General features: G+C 35.5%; 1 protein-coding gene across 3 annotated transcripts in view; it reads left to right on the top strand.

Annotated features, from left to right (window-relative positions):
• Positions 1-2,582: 2,582 nt before the first annotated feature.
• Positions 2,583-23,299, top strand: part of tbck (TBC1 domain containing kinase) — a 65,506-nt gene continuing 44,789 nt past the window's right edge. The window contains exons 1-21 of one of the 3 annotated variants that reach the window (XM_058775067.1): positions 2,583-2,744; positions 5,616-5,834; positions 7,564-7,636; positions 9,726-9,840; positions 10,221-10,294; positions 10,831-10,972; positions 11,975-12,035; positions 12,142-12,203; positions 12,592-12,653; positions 13,692-13,840; positions 13,941-14,079; positions 14,203-14,302; positions 14,695-14,744; positions 14,857-14,986; positions 15,388-15,486; positions 15,809-15,871; positions 16,151-16,277; positions 17,166-17,216; positions 17,330-17,413; positions 17,833-17,918; positions 23,211-23,247. In XM_058775067.1, the coding sequence (XP_058631050.1) occupies positions 2,621-2,744; positions 5,616-5,834; positions 7,564-7,636; positions 9,726-9,840; positions 10,221-10,294; positions 10,831-10,972; positions 11,975-12,035; positions 12,142-12,203; positions 12,592-12,653; positions 13,692-13,840; positions 13,941-14,079; positions 14,203-14,302; positions 14,695-14,744; positions 14,857-14,986; positions 15,388-15,486; positions 15,809-15,871; positions 16,151-16,277; positions 17,166-17,216; positions 17,330-17,413; positions 17,833-17,918; positions 23,211-23,247 (2,047 nt within the window). In that variant the 5' untranslated portion in view covers positions 2,583-2,620. Of the gene's footprint in view, positions 2,745-4,977; positions 5,279-5,615; positions 5,835-7,563; positions 7,637-9,725; positions 9,841-10,220; positions 10,295-10,830; positions 10,973-11,974; positions 12,036-12,141; positions 12,204-12,591; positions 12,654-13,691; positions 13,841-13,940; positions 14,080-14,202; positions 14,303-14,694; positions 14,745-14,856; positions 14,987-15,387; positions 15,487-15,808; positions 15,872-16,150; positions 16,278-17,165; positions 17,217-17,329; positions 17,414-17,832; positions 17,919-23,210; positions 23,248-23,299 lie in introns of those variants that run through there. The other 2 variants (XM_058775076.1, XM_058775086.1) reach the window with 2 other exon arrangements.

Raw genomic sequence — 23,299 nt, 5'->3', positions numbered from 1 at the left:
TTACTTTCTCAGAAAACCTTTCGAGTTTCAGGTAAAGTTGTCAATAGCTGTTAAATATGCTTCATATTCCAAACTTTTAATAAGGAAAAATGAGTGTAGTAGACAACCCTTCACTTTGAAGCATGCAGTGCATGCATACTACGTGTCTAAGTGATTCAATCACAGTCTTTTGTGGTTTAATAATCGCACGGCTATTGTGAATTCAATGGTGATTTTGATTAATCACGCCAGCCCTAAGTTAAGAAAATGTTGGTAGAAAAAGTGCCAAGAGTCCTAAAAACCTTCTAAATGTGAGAAACCATGTAGTTCTGCCAAGAAATAGACACGCATGAACTACAGGTGCTACCTTCCACACCGAAACACAGCATTCATCAACAATGAAGGAAAAGAGAATTTTGAAAATTATGAACCTCCTTTTAACATCTGGCCCAAAGGAAACACACAAGTTAACTTGTTTTTCCTCAGCCTATAAATGCACAAAAACAATCTGTGATCTGTACTTCGATATGAGCAGAGCGTTCCCGAGTTGAAGGGATTTAAGTGATTGGAAACGAAAATAATTTTCATAATAAATAACCATGAAAGGAAATCGGAGCTATTTCAAATGCTCTATTCTGTAGGGCAGGAATACTTAGAAATATAACCCCCAGAAGACATCAGTGTGGTCTTTAAATCTGGTTTGCTTTCAGATCTGGTTGTAACCCAAATGAGTTTGACCTGCACCACAGCTTACATTCACTCATGCATTCGTTATGCTGCATTGTTTATGAGAGCGGGACTGTTAATTAGTAAAAGGTTTTTCTCATTTATGTTCCTATTTGTAACTGAAGTGTAAATCATTCACATATTCCCAAAAATTAAATTAACCCCTAGACATGACCCAGCCTAGCCTTGTCAAGTCATTTTTATGGCCCTACATTATTGAAACTTTCTTCTAATTGCAATTTACAGCATAATTAGACAATAAAGTTTTATATGCAACTTCATTTCATTCAGTGCGAGTAGATTTAGCAACCAAATTAAAAAAGATCTGATTTTGATTCTGATATCGCAAACGTTTTTTTCCAACAGCACTGGAAACTTCGCCACGGCAGAGATGAACTCTTATAGTCTCAGAAGTATGCTTACCCTTCTTCTCGGCTTTCAGCTTTTTGCTGTCATTGTTGTTTTTGGCTGGTGGGGTTTTTGTGGCTGGGGCAGGAGCAGAAGGGGCTGCTGGGGCAGGTGGCTCTGAGGCTGTGGGTTTGGAAACACACTGGATGCTGGGCTCTGCTGAAGGCATGGACACATCTTTCACTGTAAAGAACAAACCAAATGATTTTACTTAATTACTAAAAAAATGTGAATGCCAAATGCTCAACACAACGTGAAGATTTATTTGTATTCATCTAAAGGCACTTCTGACCATCACTGATAACTAAATGTAGGTGATCATGTGTTGATGTGTATAATTTTGGACTGTAGAAATTTTGAAATCTAAAAGTTATAGTATTTTTTGATGCAAGTACATCATCTTAGTATTTGATTATTTCAAAAACATCCGCAAGAATACAGTATGTTGTGTTTTTATTATACCTCCTCTCCCCTTTTCCATTTCCAGAAGTTGTTTCTTCAGTTCCTCAATGTCCTTCTTGAGCTTGGCGTTCTCCACCATCAGTTTCTTTTCCTCTTTCAATGTGGCCTGGACAACTACAACAAACACTACATTCATTAGAACAAGACAAACACACATTCATTCTGTCTACTGCTGGTCATTTGCTATTTTATTTTTTATATTTCATTACAATGATAAAATATACACCACTGTTCAAAAGTTTAGTGGCCATAAGATTTTTTTTTTTATGTTTTTGAAAAAAGTCTCTTATGCTCACCAAGGCTGCATTTATTTGATCAAAAATGTTGCAAAACAGTATTATTGTGAAATATTACTACAATTTAAAATAACTGGTTTCTATTTGAATATGTTAAAAATGTAATTCATTCCTGAGATGCAAAGCTAAATTTTCAGCATCAATACTCCAGTCTTCAGTGTCACACGATCCTTTAGAACTCATTCCAATATACTGATTTGCTGCTCAAGAAACATTTCTTCATATTATTAATGTGGAAAACAGTATATATTTTTTGGAAACTGTGATACTTTTTCCATCACCCTTTGATGAATATAAGGTTCTGAACAACAGCATTTGTTTGAAATGGAACTCTTTTGGAACATTTTAAATCTCTTAACTGTCACTTTTGATAAATTTAATGCATCCTTGCCGCATAAAAGCATTTGGGCCTTTCAAAAAGAAATTACTGACCCCAAACTTTTGAAAGGTAGTGTAAAAATAAAATACACGTTTAAATATCTATAAATAACACATACATAATTTCCCCCCCCTTCTTAAATCAATATTGTTTTGGTTCAAATGGTCTAAATCTTTAAAACATCTATGAATGCAAATGTTATCTTTCTAAGCATCTGCATTCTGAAGTAGATTATTAAAAGATTCCTCTGTCTACTTTTCATCCTCACTGGTCATTGGTCATTGACCCGTGATCAGCACACATGCACGCCTCATGCATCCACTTACTGGCTTTCTCCTTCAGCAGCTGGACCTGCTGCTTGAGGTATTCGATGATCTGGTCAGCCTCCGCGGCCTTCTGTTCCAGTCTCATGAGTGAGGGTGTGTGGCCTGACATCTTGAACAGGGATCGTACCAGGAACCTGAAAAACAAGCCAAAGGAAAAGATCAAACGCGGTAGGAACTCTTAGTCACTCATAAACATGTTCACAAAAAGAGGATCCACAGAGACATCCTATCCGTGTTTGGGAACATGCGGCACTTGAGAGCATGACCTCTTTAAAGGAGATCTTTTCAGATCTTTGGCGCACGTAAACATGAGGTGTTTTGGCAAAGTTTACACAGTGCTTTAATTTGTAATTTATACCGATACGTGGCCAAGTTTCTGTCCTAATCCCCTTCCATGAAGGAGAATTATAATGAAACATCTGACACCAGCCAGATGCTCAACAATAGATTGGCTAGATGCCAAACAACATGCAAAAACCTCATCAAAGCGCACATTCTCCATCGTAATCCAAGCGAACCCTGCTTTGGGTTCGCACTTCAGTACCATTTGAACCATTCGCCTCGCCACGTCCAGGTCAACTGCAATATTCCTGAACAAGGAAGCGGATGGAGTCAAACCAGATGGCATCTAAATGTGTGTATTCTCATGTCCACAATGAGACAAATACTGCGTAATTGCATCACTCTCCTCTCAGCTCTGTGTTTTGATTGAGGAATCCTCTTTGGCTCCACGACGGATCAAACAACGATTACCATTCAGTCAAAAGACAGCTGGTGAAGGAACATGGACACGTTACACATTTGGCTCATCCACTGCAAAAGGACTAAGGGAATTTTTACAAGGCGTAGGAAAAGAGAAGAACACATCATAACACATAGTGCAGGGTGGTGCTGGAAAACAACAGCTGGCTCGGGATGAAAACAAAGAGTTCAGATGAGGAAATTAGAAACACAAAAAAGCTGGAGTTGATAATATCGTGGATCAAAGTCTCTTGTTTTTGAAGTTCTTGAACTGCTTTAAATGGGCCTGTGGTGGAAGAATTTATGAGCACCATGACAGGACTGTTTTCATTTGCATAACCCCTGAAAACGAGTCCCGGAGCCCAAACACTTCCAAAAAAAAAAAAAAAATTCCCAAAAAGCTCAGTTGTCACTGTTTTCCCATAATGCCCTTCAGCGGTGGTCACCGGCACCATATGACAGCCTATAAACACGAACGCTAGCCATGCAACGGATATAAAATTTATGAAATGCAACCAAAAACAACGGCGTCTGTGAAAGAAACCCTGAAAATGTTCACATTTAAGGCCAACTGACACCAGTGAATGTAACACTTGCAGGAGCAGCTGTCACTGTCATGTAAGTCTGAATGGTGAGGAGATAATGACCATGCACTTGTGCCTGACATTACTCAGCGCTTCCACTGACCACCAGTGTCAGTCAAATCACAGTAAAGACTTCATTCAATTCTATATAATCCTAAATACTTGCATCCCACAGGGATGTTTTTACGTAACCTAAATGTCCCTCAAATAATTGCATAGGGACCCAAAAAGCACTTGACATGTCCTATATTTTACATCTAGATTATTTTGGGACACAAAAAATGGAGTATATATATATATATATATATATATATATATATATAAATCAAACATTATTTTAATGATTTACATACATTTATAAAAAAAAAAAATATTATATATAGATATATATAATTCTTATTTTTAAAATAATGTATGTAAATTATTACACCGGTTTATGATTTGTAATGTTATGTTTTACGAATGGACCCATTTATGTCAAACAAATTAAACAAGATGAAGGCTTTTTCACATATAGGTGGCCTAAACAAACAGAGTATAATTATGCAATTTGATAAGAATAAGACAAGCATGGTGGCGTTTGTATCTGTTGACTTGTTCAGGACAAGTGAATGAACCTGTTTGACAGACCATATACTGCAGATAAGTGAAAGTGAAAGAAAGACAATCTATTAAAGAATTATTCATTTCAGTGTAAATTACCATAAATGTTAAGATAATGATTGAGAGAGAAATAACAATATATTATTGATGTAATTGTTGTCATAAATTATCAAATAAATTCACTTTTTAAGCCTTTAAAGCAGATGTCTACGCAAGGATGGAAGTTTAACCATAACATGCCATAATACGATGTTTTTTTTAGTGATATTCATACAGAAGGATCATCATGACTCATGGTGACATTATTAACTTCTTTATATAGACACAGTGCTGACTGTCACTTCACATGCCAATCTTCATAACACATCTGTACTTTTACAGCTCGACTTTAACTACATTCCTAACACATTACATAGACAAATAGACAATACTCATAAATTAAAACGCCAATGCGAGCTCTGCTACTCACATAAAACTGCAACCGTACGTTTCTCTGCGACAAAACCGCACGCGACCAACTCGTCCCCCGTCGCAAGATGATGACGCCACGGTCACGCGACGTTCAGCTGTTCGCTGGCGCAGGATAAACGTGTCATCGCGCGCCTCTGCTGTTTACAGTCGCCGGAACTAAACTGATCTCTCAACATTACAAATATATACCAGTAATATTATCAATGGACACGTGAATCAAATGGAGCAGTCTTTCGTTTCAGACAAACGGGTATGCCGCTGACTATATTTTGCGTTTGTAAAGCACGAACGACAGAAATCCATGTGTGTACAGTATATTTCAATTAAATACTGTAAAGTATTATCGGTTCAGTTTGTAACCGTGTCAGAAAATACTGAATTATGCTGTAAGATAAAATATACACGTCTTAGAGTTATGATTAATCTAAGTTCTCCTATTTTATATATAATATTAACATACATGACACTCCTAATGAAAATGTACCACAATTTTACTGTTGTAGCACTAACTGTTGTACCTGTTAATGCTACATTTAATGTATAGTAGCCTATACATTATATAATGTACAGAAATAGTTGATAACGATTTAAAATGATACAACAGTATATTTTGTATAATGCTATATATTCCCTGTGTCAGTGTGTTTGTTGAGCATCAGGCGAGTCATGCAGCCCCTCAGAGATGCGGAGCTGGGGGCCTCCACCTTCTTCGCCTCTCCTCTTCCTCACGATGTGTGTGGCAGCAATGGTCTTCCTCTCACCCCCAACTCCATCAAGATCCTGGGACGCTTTCAGATCCTCAAGACCATCGCCCATCCCAGACTGTGCCAATATGTGGACATCACCAGAGGGAAGCATGGTATGATGGCTTTCACACTTTATTGTAATGCATTTCTCACTAAATGACTGGAAAATCATCAGATGCCCAAATAAGATAAAGTCTAGTCAAGGTGCTTTTAATTTCATAGCACTTCATATACAATACAGATTGTTCCAGCTTCACACTATTAAACAGGGAAGAATTAATCAAAATCAATGATTTTGAGCAAACTTCAAAAGTCAGACAAATGTAAAGCAGCTGTAGCAAGACAATAGTGTCAGTCAGTTAAATAAATGTGGTTCATTATGAAACAAGCTCTACTGAAGATAGCAGTGTTGTTATTCAGCTCGAGTCAGTTCAGTCAGTGTTGATTCAATTTGGTTCAGTAACAGTGTTCATGCTGCAAAATTAATTCAATTTATTTCAGCTATAAAGCAGAAGACAACAGTGTCATTATTCAGCTTAAATTCAGTTCAAGTTTTGTCCTCATCCGATAGAGTCTAGATAATGAATATTAAGTGTCTTTTAAGGGGACAGTATAAAAAAGTAACGTTTATTGGTAAATTACGGTAAATAAAGTTATATATCTCAAAAACAATGCGTCTCATGGCTATCTAGGTAATTTGCCACTAAATGTTTCAAAATCTTTTGAAAATTGTAAGGCATTTTTCAGAAGTGCTTATTGTAGCAACGTTGTACCTTGTGAACAATTTTGATACTTTTGTGAAATTTCATAATTGATGAACACTGCAACATTGACACTGTTGTTGAATTTGATTTGAATCGATAATGACATTTATAGCTGAAATTGAAGTTGTTTCATAATTGATGAACATTCAGCATTGACACTGTGAAGCTGGTTTGAAACAATATAAAAAGTGCTATATGAATATCCAATCATATTAGAGCTTGCCAGATCAAAAGCTCTTGAGGTTTTTTTTTGTGCAGTATTCTTATAGTTATAGCTGTTTATTGGACACTTTGTACTGGAGACTTTAACATGAAAAGAAGTACGCACGTGACCTTTATATTGTAAAGTTATATGAAGTTGAAATATGTGCTTATTCTTTTCTTTTAAATACCTCACCAAGTCTGTTTTTGTTTTCTGGTGCTCTTCAGGGTTTTATTGTCTTTTATCTTCGTGATTTTTATCTTTGCGGTTTAATGACATTATTCGTGTGCGGATTCTGCCTGTGAAAATTTTTCTTTTTATCTTTCGTTGCTTTATGACTGTTAGCTCAGTGTTTATCATGCACGATGCGCTTTGTATCATGCATGTGTCCCCTATGAGAAAACCCTCTGAGATCGATGCATGTGTATGCAAACACATGTGTTTGAAGTCCTTATGACATTTATGCAGATTTATTAGAGATATAACTTTCTTTCATGTTTGAGAAATGACCTTGAATGCAGGTCATCGTCTCACTGGAGGGAATAATCATTTCTGAGGATAATGGCTGGGTTATTAAAGCCAATTTTTAAAATGCTCCTCTTTAGTTTTTCTTCACTATGTGATTCAAATGGGAATAGTATGAATGTTGTGCATTTTGGAGTGATTGCTATTGCAAAACAATAGCGTTATTTGAAGATACTTTTTTTATTTTTCTCAGTTGCATGCAGTGCAGCACAAATCAAATATAGAATAAATAAATCACAGATAAATTTACTTGAGATGCAAAATCTCAAACAGTAGAGAATGGTGCTTGCAACATCAAAGGTTGTGGGTTTGATCCACATGAACTCTTTTTTGTCCCTTGACATTTTGCAGAACGTCTGGTTATTGTAGCTGAGCACTATGAAAAAAGCTTGAAGGACCTTCTGAAGCAAGGGAAACCAGTCAGGTAACACATGCATATGGAATATAACTGATTGCATATGGTCTGTTTACATGACATTGTTGCAAGTGAGGGATTTATTTGCAATAGAAATAGCCAATGTTTGGTCAATTTAAGGCAATGCCAATAAATAAAAGCATCAGTTTATTTAATTGACATAAAAATAGTGATTCCAATTGTGATTTACCATGGTATTACCATTTAATACAACATTGTCCTATGGTACTATCGCAGTATTTCTGAAAGGTGTATTTGAACAGTTCATACTCTTCTGAATTTACTCAGTGACTATCATTTTTATCATTTTTAATCTGTTCTACATCATCAGGTCAACAGACTCGTGGCTTTAATATTAGTGGCAGTGCTTTTTTGGTATTGTTCTGAGATCCATCAGTGGTTTGTATCTTCTCATGTGGAAGCCATTGACACCGTTGTCAAATTCTTCATGTGGCCAGTTTTTGAAAGCTTTTCTTTTTTGAAAGCATTTGATCGTTGTGTGTGTTATCTTTGGCCTACATTATTAGGGCGAAATGTTGTATTAATAGTGACACAATTGGGATCAGAGTGTAAGAAAATGATAGATGTTAATAGCAGTTGTAAATTGGGCCAGTATGACAGCAGTTCACTATCAAAGACTGTAGACGTAGATGGTATTTTACTGAGCGAATGTTACTAAAAATTGCTTGAAAACAAGACAGAGGACAAAAACAACTTATTGAAACCAGTAAAGCTTCCATTTTTTAGACAATATATAAAGCATTGAGTCACAATTCCCAATCAGACCAGTCATGTCTAGCAATATTTTCACCACCCCAATTACATATCCAGATTTTTCCAAAGAAACATGTTTTTCAACATAGTTTCTAGACTAAAGATCATTGCACACTGAGTCTGGATTTTCGTCCAAAAATTTTGCACGTTAAAAAATAAATATGACCTCATTTTGTGTCAATCACGTTTACACACTGCCTCCGAAACTTTCGTCCGGCATGAAAAAATTTGGATCAGGTTCGATTTTCTGCATTTTCGTATCCGTAGCATGCATTTTGATAGGAAAGGATGAGGAATGTGGAAAAACGCACGCAAAAATTTCGAACTCAGTACGCAATGACCTTTAGTCAGAAAAGTCAGAATGTACTGTTTATAATATTTGACTGATAAGAAAACATCAATTTCTATTAAAAGTACATGAGGAACACTTTATTCAACACCCAGGTTAGAATCATTTATTAAATGCGATAATCCTTATTTTTAAATTCTATATTTCTGTTCCAGCAAAAAGCATTGATTGATTCTAAAACTTCTACCTACAAAAAGTGCTCAAATGACAAATTCACCAAAAACCATCCCACTTTTGTTCATTAAGTGACATGAACTTTTATACCCATGAGGGATTTGTTTTTGAGGTCAGACTCACCCAGCAGCCTGTGTTTGTACAGAATGTTTGTCCTCTGTGTCTTCAATTAAAAGCAGACGAATGCAGTGTCTTTTACTTTCAGCTCTTTTTTCCCATCCAGTATCATGTTATTAAGCACAGAAATACTGTAGCTGAGCGGAATTCCCAACTAAACCAATGATGTATTCACAATAACTGATTGATATTAGCGGTGACTAAACAGCTCAGACCGCATATTTATGCTGCTCTTGTTCTGCCATCTACTGTCTAAATCAGACATTTTATTATGAATTAATGGCACTTAAATTAATTACTTTTCTAATGTTATTTTCTAATGTGTACCATTGGAGTATGCCTTTCATTTGAACCCACAGAACCTATATAAATATATCTATATCTATATATGTTTTTGAATGCATATATATTTATATATGTAAATGTATATTTATTTGTTTTTAGACTATAATAACTGTTTGTATTTTGACTTTTTACTTTAACGTAAATTTTAGGAGTGTTAAAAATACTAAATTCTACCCAGAAATGGGTGATCGATCGTCCATATCAGGTCTTTATTCCAGGAGATGAGATAAATAGTTTAACATGGGTATACATGGGTATAGGCATAGGTTCACATGTAGTTGTAATATTATTTAATAAGTTAAATTTTTCAAGATTTTAGGATGTTCTTGTCTCTCTTAGTCCAGAGAAGGTGCTACAGCTTGCCTATGAAGTGCTGGAAGGCTTGGAGTTCATGAATAAACACAGCATGGTGCATCGTGCCTTGTCTCCCAACAATGTTCTCCTGGACCGCGAGGTGTGTAGAAACACAGATGTCTATTGAGAACTCACAGATAAGCTGCATGATGTAAAAAATGAGTTGGGTTGTTTCATATTTTATTTTATTTTATTTTATTTAAACTTGTAATTTTTGGGGTTGACAAGTTCCTCAAATGTATTTTATTTTGTTTTGTTTTGTTTTGTTTTATTTTAATAATTTTTGCCCAAACATTTAATAATATTTCTAGCTTTAATATACGTAAAAGCTTTATAGTAAACAAACTGGGAATTCTGACAAACTGTGTGTCAGTGTTAGCATTTGTTGAGTTTATTTAATACAATAAGCACAGTAAAATTGTCAAAATGAAATGAGATTTGATCACTGTTGGGATAAAATGTTCTTTTACAAATCAACAGGGTAAAGTGAAGCTGGCCAAATTCGGCCTGTATCACATGACCAACCACGGAGCAGATGTTGACTTTCCTATTGGGTACGTCATTCAGTTATAATGTTTTCCATTTGTTTTCTGATCTAGCATATTCCTCAAAATGAAACTCAAGTGCTTTGGAGTCTATATAAGGGTACAGATAACATCTCGGCATCATTATTGCGGAGCAGAAAGTCAGGGCGAGCTTTAAATCTTGTGCACCGTCTTTTTAAGATGCATCGCGGCTCCAAATCGAAGCGTAAGCCTTTCATGGAAAAAAAGATCAATGGGTCACGCTGTGCTCTTGTAATAAAGAAAGATGAACTAACATTAGAAGTGCATCATTGTGGCCCATCTTTGTTTTGATCAAAAGCAGATCCTGGATATCAAAGCGGCTTCCTTATGCGGTATCATAAATAACATAGCTGAGTGGCACAACTAGGAGCCCTCATGTTCACAGAGGGCCCGTCTTATAATATCCGGTTGTGATTTGGGTTTTGTGGGACGTGTCTTTTGTTATCTGTCATCACAAGGACCACATCTGCGCTCTGCGAGACCTTTCCAACACCCGTGTCTTCTGTTCCTCTGTGTTTCCGTAGGTATCCATCTTACCTGCCTCCAGAGGTTATTGCTCAAGGCTGTTTCAATTCCAGCGACCCCTCGATCATTGAGGCCCCTCTTCCTTCAGGGCCCAAAACAGACGTTTGGTCTCTCGGGGTGCTTCTGTTTGAACTCTGTGTGGTACGCTCTCAGAGTTTTCATTGATTCAGGTCAACAAGGACTGAACTGAATTTTACATTAATGCAAATTATTTCCTTTTTTTCCAAGATATGAATAATTTATGATTTTACTGTACATATATTGTAAGTTTAAACAAAATCATGTCCCCAAGGTTTTACTTACAGGTTACATTTTATGTGTATTTATCAGTCAAAGACAGTAAAGTTTATAAATGTACTTTTCTCCCTAAATAATCCATTGGTTGTTCTTGTGGTTGATTGCAAAATGTCATGAAAGGCGATTTTTAAAAAAGGTACACATTTGCTTGAAATGTACTGAATTACTAAAACGTTTAAAAAAAAAAATTATATATGAAATAGTAAACTCAGTCTAATTATAAACATACAAAAAACTACATAACATCAAATATTGCTTTTTTTAATTCATTAATTTTTAATTCAATTTCCAGGCCAGTGTTATATAGTTTATTATGTATATATATTGTCATAGTTTTTATTAACAATTTGAATTAGATTCATTTTAATACTTTGTTTTTGTTTTAATTTTAGTTGAATTTGTAATTAGTTTTATGTATTTCTCTTTTCTTTTTTTGTCTTTTTTTGTTTTAATGATTACTAATATTTGTATTAGATTTTATTTTATTAAGCTAATATTTTTGTAGTTGAAATAAATAGTTCAACTTAATTTCAATTAACAAAAATGTTTTAATAGTTTTTTTAGTTTTAGTAAATGGTAATAGCCGCCCCAAGCCAGGAGAAATGTTAACTAGATCAAAAATTTGTAAACAAACTTTAATGTTGGCTTTAAAATGGTCAAATCGGGCACAGTGCATTATGGGATACAGCATTGCATTTAGAATGCTCTGTTGTATACTGCACTTTTGGCAAATGAAGTAGTGCTTAGAAAATTTCCATGCTCCAAAAATATTCAGACTTTTTAACTGTGACCACGATGATTTTAAAATTAACTATTTGATGTCATGTGACTTGTGTTGTCCAATAGGGAAGGCAGATACTACAGAACATTGATATTAGTGAGAGAATGAAGTTCATCATCACCTTAGGCAAGTTCGTGCTTATGTGACACTGTTTATGTATTCACACCACATTATTATGTCTATTTTCTGTTGTAATGCATTTGAGTGTTGGAATACCTTATTGTCTCTACAGGATGCATGGACGACATAATCACTGTTCTTGCCGAGGAACACGGGTGCTTAGATACAATTAAGGTAAGTTTGCTCATCTTAATGGATAGCCTTTCATCTTTGTACTTTACATTCCTTGCAAAGATATTTGATTATGTTTTCTTTTTTTGTAAACCTTTTACTGCCGGACAGAAAAATACACAATCAGTCTCATGGTAGGAAATGCTTTATCTCAGTGGTTTCATCTCAAAGGAATTTTACTTTAAAACGTTTTCTTTGAAACCTCTCCGATAAACTCTTCTTAGCTTGACACTGAACGCTCACTGGTAGTACGGCTAATGTTTTCCAAATGTCCTCATAAAACTTTACTTTTCAGTGGGGTTTTTGGCATGAATGACAGATAGTGCTGATTTATCAGAGTTTGGCTGGGTTGGACGCTTTACTAATATTCTTGTCTCTGTCTTTTTCCCAGGAGCTGCCTGAAAATGTGCAGGCTTTATTGAGGAAATGCCTGACGTTTCTCCCTTCAAAAAGGTTACCTACAATATTTAGCCCTAAATCATTTCTTTATGGGAAAAAAATCTCTCTCTCATCTTCCAATACTTCTCATGCAGTCAGAAGGGACAGTTTGGGATTATGACATTATGCCATGAAATCTCTTGAGTAGGAACTTACACTTAATTTTACCAATAATTGTATTATTTAAATTCTTTGTAGGAATGGGTCATATAGTTATAGTTATAAAATGTATATTTTTCATTCATATTGCATTTATTTTATTTTTTTTAAACAGTCATTTTTTACCACTTCAGAATATAGATGTGTAGCAGATATACAATTATAGTTTTTTTAATTAATATTTTGAATCGGTTTTTATTACTTTTATATTTTCAGTTTAGTTTCAATTCATTTTAGTATATATTATTCATGTTTATTTTATTTTTAGTTATATTTTGACAATTTAGTCAGATTTGTAATTAATTTGATGTGTTTTCTTATTTTACTTTTTAGGTTTAGTTTTATTTGAGTTTTACATTTAGTTCAGTTTTTAGTTTTTATTGATCATATTTCCAGAATAAGTCTTTAGAATCAATTTAAATGAAACTAATCAAGTTAAACTAAATTAAAATGAGTTCAAAATAAAATTTTGTTTTATTTCAGTTATCATTTATTTTATTTCTATATTAGTAAGTTTGCTTTTGTCTAATTGAATTATCACATTATTGGAATTGATTTACTCATTAATATTAATACTACTAATAAGTAAGACATACAGTATGTGACTAAACATTTTATTTTATTTTAGTTAACATTTATTTTGTTTTATGTTTAACTTTTAGTTTTAGTTAACTGTAATAATTAATTTATTCATAAAGCGTTGAAAATGGGAATTTTCCCTACTAAAATTTTCCATACTTGTTTGCTTTGGTCTCATTGAACACATTGAAAATCACATTATTGGAATTGATGTACTACTTAATATTAATACTAATAATAATTATTAATGCATACAGTCTGTGAGTAAACCGAGAGGACCAAACTTATGCTAAATTAATTGTTCTTGTCTTTCAGACCCACTCCGGCCGAGCTTCTGGGAGACTCTGTGTTTGAGAGCATTTCCTGTCAGTACACACCCTACCAGAGCCCTGTGCGTCTGTTTGCCGCGTCCCCGCGCTGTGCTCATTTACAGCTTCCTGAGGACATCAGTGAACTCTGTAAAGGTTCGGGTGCCCAGATCTCACACTATGGAAAAAGTTTTAATGACTATAAAAAAGCAAATTCTAAAAATAATGTTAATGACTATACTGCTGTGTTGTGCAGATGATGGAGAGAACTACCTGGCAGAGAGAGCCATAGATGAGGTGTATCATCTGTGGTGTTTGGCAGGAGGAGACCTGGAGAAAGAGCTGACCAATCAAGAGATCATCCAGTCGAAACCTCCCATCTGCACCCTTCCCAAGTACTCACACATCTCTGATCCCCACATATCGACTGTTTCAGTGTGCAGAATAAATAATCTGTTTTAAATAGCTGTTTGCATTCATTTAGCTTATTACCATGCTCAATTGTGTTTGCTCTCCAGGTTCATTTTGGAGGATGGCGAGTCTTTTGGTCAAGGCCGCGACAGAAGTTTCCTCCTTGATGACACAACTGTGACTCTGTCTCTTAATCAGCTAAAAAATGTAAGGGTGTTTGCTCATATAAGCCATCAAAGGAAAATTGTAAATGTATTAAAAAAGGTACAGATTTTTCAGAATTTCGGTCTGATTTGGGTTTATATTGAATTATTTAAAAAAGGCATAAAATGTGACATTTTATAAATGTAATTTTGCATTATCTACATATTTATCACAAAAGGTTATTTATATATAATAGTTTTATATTACATATGTATTTATATAGGATTTATGTTTATATTTAATAATTTAAAAATATATATTTTTTAATGTGTGTTTACAAATTTAGTTGTTGAAGTTGTGAAAGGTTTTAAAGCTAAATCTGGAAAATATTTGGCAGTTAAAAAAAACTAAAACGTGAGTTGACATGCTAAAACACGGCTATTCTCTCGTTCAAGAGGCTGAAGGATGTTGCAGGAGAGACGTACTATCCATTACTAGAAGATGAGTAAGAAATCATCTCTTATTCATTAAGTCTCATTTTGTGTTCAGTATTCTGGTGTGTTTGGCAGCAGTCAGTGTCTGTCTGATGCTATAGAAATGTCTCGCGTGTCCCGCAGGCAATCCAGCCTGCCTCAGTCTAACAGCAGTAATGAACTGTCTGCCACCATCACACTGCCCCTCATTATCAGAGAGAGAGACACCGAGTACCAGCTCACCCGCATTGTCCTCTTCGACAGACTGCTCAAGGTCCTTCACTCTCACACGCACACACACACAAACACACACACTTTCTGAAAATGACCACATAAAAATAGCTGATGGAATCGCCTCATGATGGATGTCCACCCACAGAAAAATGGCTCATAAAGAGTAAAAATTATGTGCTGAGTTTTGCCTAAAAATGCCAAAAGTTGTTTTTGATGTTTTAGGATTTAACATCTTGACATTTTCAAAAAGACAAATCATTAACATTGATTTATCGGTCCTTTTGAAACACTTTTTTGTTGATAATTATTGCAGAACCCTTGACATGGAGTAATAATTCATAGTATATCAGTTTAACAGACTTCATCAGCTCATAAAACAAGTTTTAACAAACTGCTATTACTGTAAATAATTCCATAAATGTGTTTCGCATTAATTTTTAGGCATACCCCTACAAGAAGAACCAGGTCTGGAAGGAGGCGAGGGTTGATATTCCTCCTCTTCTGAGGGGTCTGGCCTGGGCAGCTTTATTAGGAGTTGAGGTACACACAAATACTGCATATGTACACCAGGGAATATATTGCAATTGTTCAGCAATAGATGTTTTATGACTTTTTTTTTATAGGAAACCTTGGGCTGATTTTCATGAGTCAAATCAAAATGTTGTTGCATTTGGCAACTAAAAAGCATGCCTGGCGTTTTCTGGTCATTAATGGACTATTGATGCATGATGTGTGCAATCAATCAAATTTTGACGTGAATTCAGTGCACATTTCACTTTATAGCAACGATTCTGTTTTAATATTAAACTTGCCTTTTTAGTGCAACACTCCCACATTCAAATCAGTCAATGTACGCCCACAGGGGGATATCCAATCAAAATATGACGGCATCGATAAGGACACGCCCATCCCCACTGATAGACAGGTGAGACTCTTTTCCATGTGTTTAAAAGTCTTCGCACTGATTGAGGTTATTGAAAAGCTGAATAATTCATCAGCCTGTTGAATTATTCACTTTGTTTGTGAAGTACCTGTCTTCACCTTTAAGCCTTGTTAAGATTTGACTATCCACTGCTGAATATTTCAAACGATCCCGGAGCAAACAGCGCTGATGGAGACACGTCGCCCACCTAGCCACTCATCTGAGTTGATTTAAGGCTGCAGATTTTATGCATTAGAAGCTTCGTTATCATTTGTCACGCAGATTGAAGTGGACATCCCTCGCTGTCACCAGTACGACGAGCTGCTGTCGTCACCTCAGGGTCACATCAAGTTCCGGCGGGTGCTCAAGGCTTGGGTGGTGTCTCATCCTGATCTGGTGTACTGGCAAGGTGATGGAGCGATGCTTGGGTGGGGTCATATACACGGTTCCGCTTTCTGCCACTAGATGGCACCAAAGACTCAGTGTTTCTGTTGAACGTTCACTGTTTGATCAAGATCGCAGTTGAAATCTTGTGCACTGGCTGATGTGATTTATTAATGTCTGTGTGGGTGAGTCTTAAGAAACCTGTCAAGAATACATCTGGGTCATGTTTCACCCTAAAATATTAAGAAATGATATTTTTTATAAAGAAAATCAAGCTTATTTTTAGGAATGTCAAGGTGTTTTTCATAATGCCATTTATTAAATGATAATTCTAATGATATGTAATTGCTCTCAGTGGTGATTCTTATTATATTTTCATTACTGTAATACAGTCATTTAAGCCAATTTCAAACAGCAATTTGTAAAAACAAGTAAATAATTGAATGCAGCAATAAATAAATGAATATAGGTACCATAATGTATAAATATTTTACAGTTTAAATAATAATCCATTTTATTTCGCATAAAGAAAATGAGTTGTATTTTTCAGAGTGTTATTTTCATGCTAATCAAACTCATTTTCTCCCCAGAATTATTATTAGTGTTTTTTTTATTAACTTCATTCTGAATAACTATTTTCATTACTATAATACAGTATATTTTAATAACTGTCATTACAGACAGTACAACAAATATTATCATGATGTATAAATTGAATTTAAAAAAAAAAAAATTCTTTGTCTTTTTTTTTTTTTTTTTTTTTAATGTGATGGAAATCATGCCACACAATGCAAAAAATCTTAATCTTCTGGAAAAAAAAATAATAATAATTTTTAGGGTGAAATATGGCATTTTCTTGACAGGTCTTATGAGATTGTCCCACGTATGTGTTAATTTGATGTTTTTGCTGCAGGCTTGGATTCGCTTTGCGCACCTTTCCTCTATCTAAATTTCAACAACGAAGGTAAGATTTCTGGCCAATTTGTTCTGTCTTTATTTATTTATTTCTTGACATTCTTCCTGATATTAGTGCCTCTAGCTGAACTAACTCAGTCTTGTTATTATTTTTCCTCTCAGCTCTTGCATATGCATGCATGTCAGCCTTCATACCCAAATATCTGTACAATTTCTTCCTGAAGGACAACTCGCATGTAATACAAGGTAAGGTGACCTTTTTGTTTCTCCATAAAGAATAGAATTATAGTATTGGATTGGGAATGTGCAAAAAAAAATAATGTAACCACAATTAATCAGTTTACAGCATACCTGATTTGTGTGGCAGTTTGCACGTGCTTGCTTGCATTGCAGCTGTTTCTTAAAAATCCTTTAACTGTTTATGGCTGTTACACTGCAGTGATTACAGCCATAAACACTTATAGGATTTCTGTAGCCTGACATTTGAGCATGTTTGTTGTTGCGTCTGCTAGCTCAGCTGTCAGCACTTCAGGAGCAGAATTGCTTTGTTTTGCTCTCTGACTGAGCTTTGAGCAAAGTGTTTGTCCTGCCATGGGTATAACGTGTTAAAAGTGTTTTTGGCGCGAGTACAAACGGCTGAATGCTCTTACTCTTCACTGCTCCAGAATATCTGACCGTCTTCTCGCAGATGATTGCGTTCCACGACCCCGAGCTCAGCAACCACCTGAACGAGATTGGATTCATACCTGATGTAAGTGTAAATATTTAAAAAACACATGAGATCACATCAAAATCAAATCAAAATTGACATTGTTTACTTTGTTACATGCCCCATGAAATCAATACTTTATTTCTTTAGTCCATTCCAGTTTGCTTTGAGAGTTGTCTGTTTTCTAGTTTACTCCTAAAAGTGTTTCCATTGGCAGAACAAAAAAGTAATGGGAAATATTGTGTCTAAAATGTAATTGAGCAACGTGTTACTCAGTATTAACCTTTCGTTGTATTCAAGAGCCGAGGAATTTCTTCAAATCCACAATACTAAATATGAGCTATAATAACAGTGACCCTTGCTTTAGCAAACACCAATGAGTGAGGTTATTATTTTTTTATTACATAATAGAATATAATAATAATAATGGCATTGATAATTACTGCATTATATTTTTATATAATATATAAAATTGTGTAATAATGTTATATTATATTTATATATTAAAAATATATATTATATATATTAAAATAGTTATTATACTGTAATTATTTTATTATAATGAATGTTATAGCAGTATTAATTTTATTATAATTAAAATTGTACTTAAATGATTACTATTAAATTAATACTATTTAATAATAATAAAATTTAATTATACCTGGCAGTCTTAAAAAGTCTCACAAAATTAGGGCCTTAAACAGTCTTAAATCAAAGCTATTTTCAAAGTTTAGTTAAGTTAAGCAAAGTTATTTTCATATTCTAGTTAAGCAATCTTTTTGTGTGTGTGTAAAATGAATTAAAAAGTAATGAAGATTGTTTGAAACTTGTCAATTTTCAAACTTTGAAGTGCTGCTAATACAATTTACATTTAGAAAACATTGACGTATTGTTTTCCCTTTAATTTATTTCTCAAATTATCTTTAATTGGTCTTTTAAAAAGTCTTAGATTTATCTTGATAAAACTTGCAGAAACCCTGAATTTAATATAATAAATATGGTTTATAATGATTAATATTTACTTCAGTAATGAGTTATTACATTTACTAATTTGATTTGTTTTTTTCTGGTTTTAATTTTTAATTAATTTATTTTTTTCACCTTTTATTTTACATTTAACTTGTTTGATATTCTTGTATTAGACCAATAACCTGTCACTAAAAGGGTAGTTTGTACACTCAATTCTGAGTTGGTATTCATATTATTGTCTCATACTAGAATGTTTAAAAATGAATCAATGTAAATATAAAAGATGAAATGCTTTTGATTGCATATATAATGGCTTGTTTTTGACAGCCGATCCTCTCTAGAGTGATTGAGCACATCTATGCATTCACGTCCTGTCACACGTCAGATCTGCTGTGGCTCGTGTCATTGATAGGGCGGTCACACACGCGGCTGACCCTGAGATTTGATCGCTGGCCAAGTTTTCCTCGAGCACGCACACTCACCGGAACATTCTGGGATTCACAAACGCTCCCTCGTTATTTTTTAAAATGCCAAGATGATGTCTCTCTACACTGATGGATGATAGGTGACCTCCACAGACAAATCCACCCACAGCTCTGCGATTGAGGGTCCAAATAAATGATGAGTTGTGGGAATCAACACGAAATTGGTCTTTGATGCAGGAGTGAACCGGCGTTCAGTTCAGCCTCTGCACAGCTGCTGTTGTGTTTCGACCGCATGCATCAAAAGAAGACTCATGAGAGGATGTAACCACTGCTGAACTGGAGTCTCTGAGAAGACCATTATATACGCTTAACCCTACCATGATTCCCAATGCATTTGATCTGGAAGTGTTTGTTTTCTTGTCAGCACAATCCCAAAGTCACCTTGCGCTCTTTTAAAGAGGCTGTGTTAGTAGCATTTTATGCTTTTCTCTGGAACACGGTGGACCTTGTTAATATGGGCCAGAATACCCTAGTAACCATCTGGTCATGCCCTAACAACCACCCAAAACACCCCGTTCACATTTTCCTCAGGAAAACTCGATTCTTTTTGTGCATCACCAGATGCTTTTGCACTGTTTGCTCGATGGCCGTTTGTTCCCACAGTTGTTGTCATTTTAATTTTCACTGTAGTTGGGATAATGTTTGATCTTGACTTGACTTATCTTGTTATTATCAAACTGTCTTTGAGGCATGAATACATCTTGGCTGATGTAAGTCGAGGATTTGGCTCAGTTCAGTAAAGTCTGCATGAGTGCTATTATATTTGGCAGCACAAGGCCTGAAATTCACAGCAAAGTGACCTAGTTTTGTGTCCTGCTTCATGTTGGTGTTCAGATAATGTTGGATAGGCCATTTTTTTTGCCAAAACTAACCGTTTTTGTTTTGATTTCCTTTCAAAGCATTCATTGAATTGCTTGGACAAAATGGCAAACGTGTAATTTCAGACCTAATTGGGTAATATGTGTTATGATGCAATCAAGGGTGACGTTCTGTTACTTTAGCAGGACGTTAATGGCAGTTTGGGGTCAGTAAGATTTTTTTTAAAATAAATTAATACTCCAGCAAGTTGATTGATCAGCAAATCAGTATACTAGAATGATTTCTGAAGGATCACGTGACACTGAAGACTGGAGTAATGATTCTGAAAATTCAGCCTTGCATCACAGGAATAAATTGCATTTTAAAATATATTAAAATCAGGGCCAGTAGACACAATCAAACGGTAGATATTTGTGAACCAGTAGAGATTTTGGACTATCGTTTCTATCATGGTTTCATGCTCACGTGACATTATTGTGCTGCGTGGTCATGAAAACCTATCGTTTGCATGCGTTTTTAAGCATTGCAGTTCAAAAACAAGTGATTTTTGGACAGCTCTTAAAGGGGTGGTTTACTGCTTTTTTTTCTTTGCTTGATTGCGTTTATGGGGTGCAATATAACATGTCTTCGTGTTTCGTTTGTTAAAAAACGCCTTATTTTTCATATATTTCACCTTTATTGTAAGCCGCTTTCTCCTCTGTCATTTGAACGACCGGTTGACTTCCTGATTCTCTGAAACCACTCCCTCAGAAACAGGCAATGGGCTCAGATTGGTTAGTTGGGCCGGTGTGTTGTGATTGGCTAAACTGAGTACTGCACATTGTCCGGAAACTTCACACCCATTACCTTCACGGGCGACCGCTGCATGTGCTCCGGTCAAATGTAAATAATGGTGTCAATATTGCCGTATCAGTTTGAGCCAGAATCAGACCCAGAAAGCGGTAATGAAGAGAGTCAAGCAGAACTTCCGCAAGCACGGCTCTTACAAACGTTTCTGAATGAAGTTTGCTGTTGTGATTACATACAATTTTTTGAAGTTTGTACACGTTTGTCTTATACACACAAAATAGCATCGAACTAACTGGCTACTAACCAAACAGCGTTGGCTTGTGTTTACGTTCTTGATCAAATCGAAAAATTACGTCATAAAGTATACATGGAAAATACATTTACAAAATTAGTACATAATTACAAATTCGGGTCCAAAATGTTTGTACGCGTTTGTCAAAGACACACGAAATAGCATTTAACTAACTGGCTACTAAAGCCAGCGTTGGCGTTTGTTTACGTCCTTGATAAAACTAAAACATTACGTCTGAAATTATACATGAAAATACATTTAAAATTATTAAATCTTACTTACAGGTTGTGGCCCAACAACTGCTGCCTCTGGTTTTAAAGTTGTAACTGCTCCATGTTTTAGTAATAGTTTCTGTGTGAATCCGGCATTGAACTCGTAGATTCTGGAAGCTGTCTTCCGTAAAATGCGCAGCACAGAGAGCTAAATTAGGATTGTAATTGTCAGGAACATAATCAAACATAAATTTTAACCATTGTTGACGAACTACAGCGTCCGTAGGAAGCCCGAACACAGAAGACCTGACAGCTGGGTGTAAATAACACCGTTTCGACGGCATGGCTACAACTCTCCACTATAACTCTTCCTCTTCGACACAGCCGCAGAACATGGCCTTGCCCCCTCTTTGGCATGTTCCGGAGGGAGGGGTTGATGCAAATGTATGGGTTTTTTACGTATGCAACCCGGGAAGTATCTCGTTGTAGTCCCATATGAGTCGTTTTTGTAGGCATTAAACTTCCTGATTTTTAAAAGACGATATCTCCGTTTACTTTGAACTTTCAGCGCAGCAACTTTGCAGATACTGTTCATGCACCAACAGCAACATTACACACTATTTAAAATGAAAAAAGTGAAATCGCAGTAAACCACCCCTTTAAAGTGACAGCAGTCTAATATTCCTGCAGTCTATCGTTCATGTCAATCAAACAACAAAGTATAAAAAATCTCTCACTGCTCTTGCTTAAATCACACTGAAGAATATACAGTATTTGTGTAGGCCTACATTTGATTACTTTGAACAATGCATGGAGCATTTCTTATTTATTTGTTCTACTGTAGTTTTATTTTTTTCCCCCTATGTTTGCTTTTCTTCAGCGAGCTTGAGTTTTTCTTTTTTTTCTCTATGGTATCAAAAATGTTGATGTCATAAAGACGTTATTTAGCAAAAATAACTACATCGTGATATATATCGTTACCGTGAAATAAAATTACTTATATTGTGATATAAGAGTTTGTTCATATCACCCACCCCTAATTAAAATGAAAACATAAATTGTGATAATATTTCACAATATTGCATCAATAGTTTGATCAAATAAATGCAGCCTTGGTGAGCATAAGAGACAAAAACATTTAAAAATCGTACCGACTCCAAACCTTTTGAACGTTAGTGTATATTGTTTCTGACACCATCTATATTGGGTGTCAGGATGTCATTGGACCTCGTCCCATCACACACAGCTCCTCGTTACCTCTCATTTCGACGACTCTGCAGCCGTGCAGTCATGTTTAGCAGCGGTCAGTCTTTCTCAGTCGGAGATGGAGCTCTTCCCAGCAGGGAGCTGATTTGGCTAGACCGAAGCCTGTCTCGCGCTCGTCCTCTCATTTCTCCCTAAATCCCTCTGAGGCCGAGCCACCAATCAACTGCTGAAATGGATTATACATCCTACCCAACCGCAACTGAGCAGAACCATGGGAAAAGAGGCAGTGTTGGAACAGGTGCTGGAGGGAGACGGCAGAGAGACGTGGGGATGTTGGCTGTTCATTACACTCCCACACACGTCCTCTCGTTTCACAGAGGGCTGTGAAGCAAAGGCCTGAATTACAAATACAGGTTTCCTCTGATGAATTTAAAAATCGCTGAGGTGTTTTATTGGAAATTATAAAAGGGCCCGTGCTGTTTATTCATATTAATCACATTGTTGCTCATGTAAAAATGGCTTTTGTGCAAGAATGAATGTTCTTTCTTTCTGTTCCTTTCAGCTGTATGCTATCCCGTGGTTCCTTACAATGTTCACACGTAAGTATCAGCGACTCATAGGCAAGATTGGGCGCTCGCTGATTTCATAATT

This window comes from Onychostoma macrolepis, chromosome 01, assembly GCF_012432095.1.
Source record: "Onychostoma macrolepis isolate SWU-2019 chromosome 01, ASM1243209v1, whole genome shotgun sequence".
Taxonomy (NCBI): Eukaryota; Metazoa; Chordata; class Actinopteri; order Cypriniformes; family Cyprinidae; genus Onychostoma; species Onychostoma macrolepis.
This window is presented reverse-complemented; position numbering and strand designations above follow the sequence as displayed.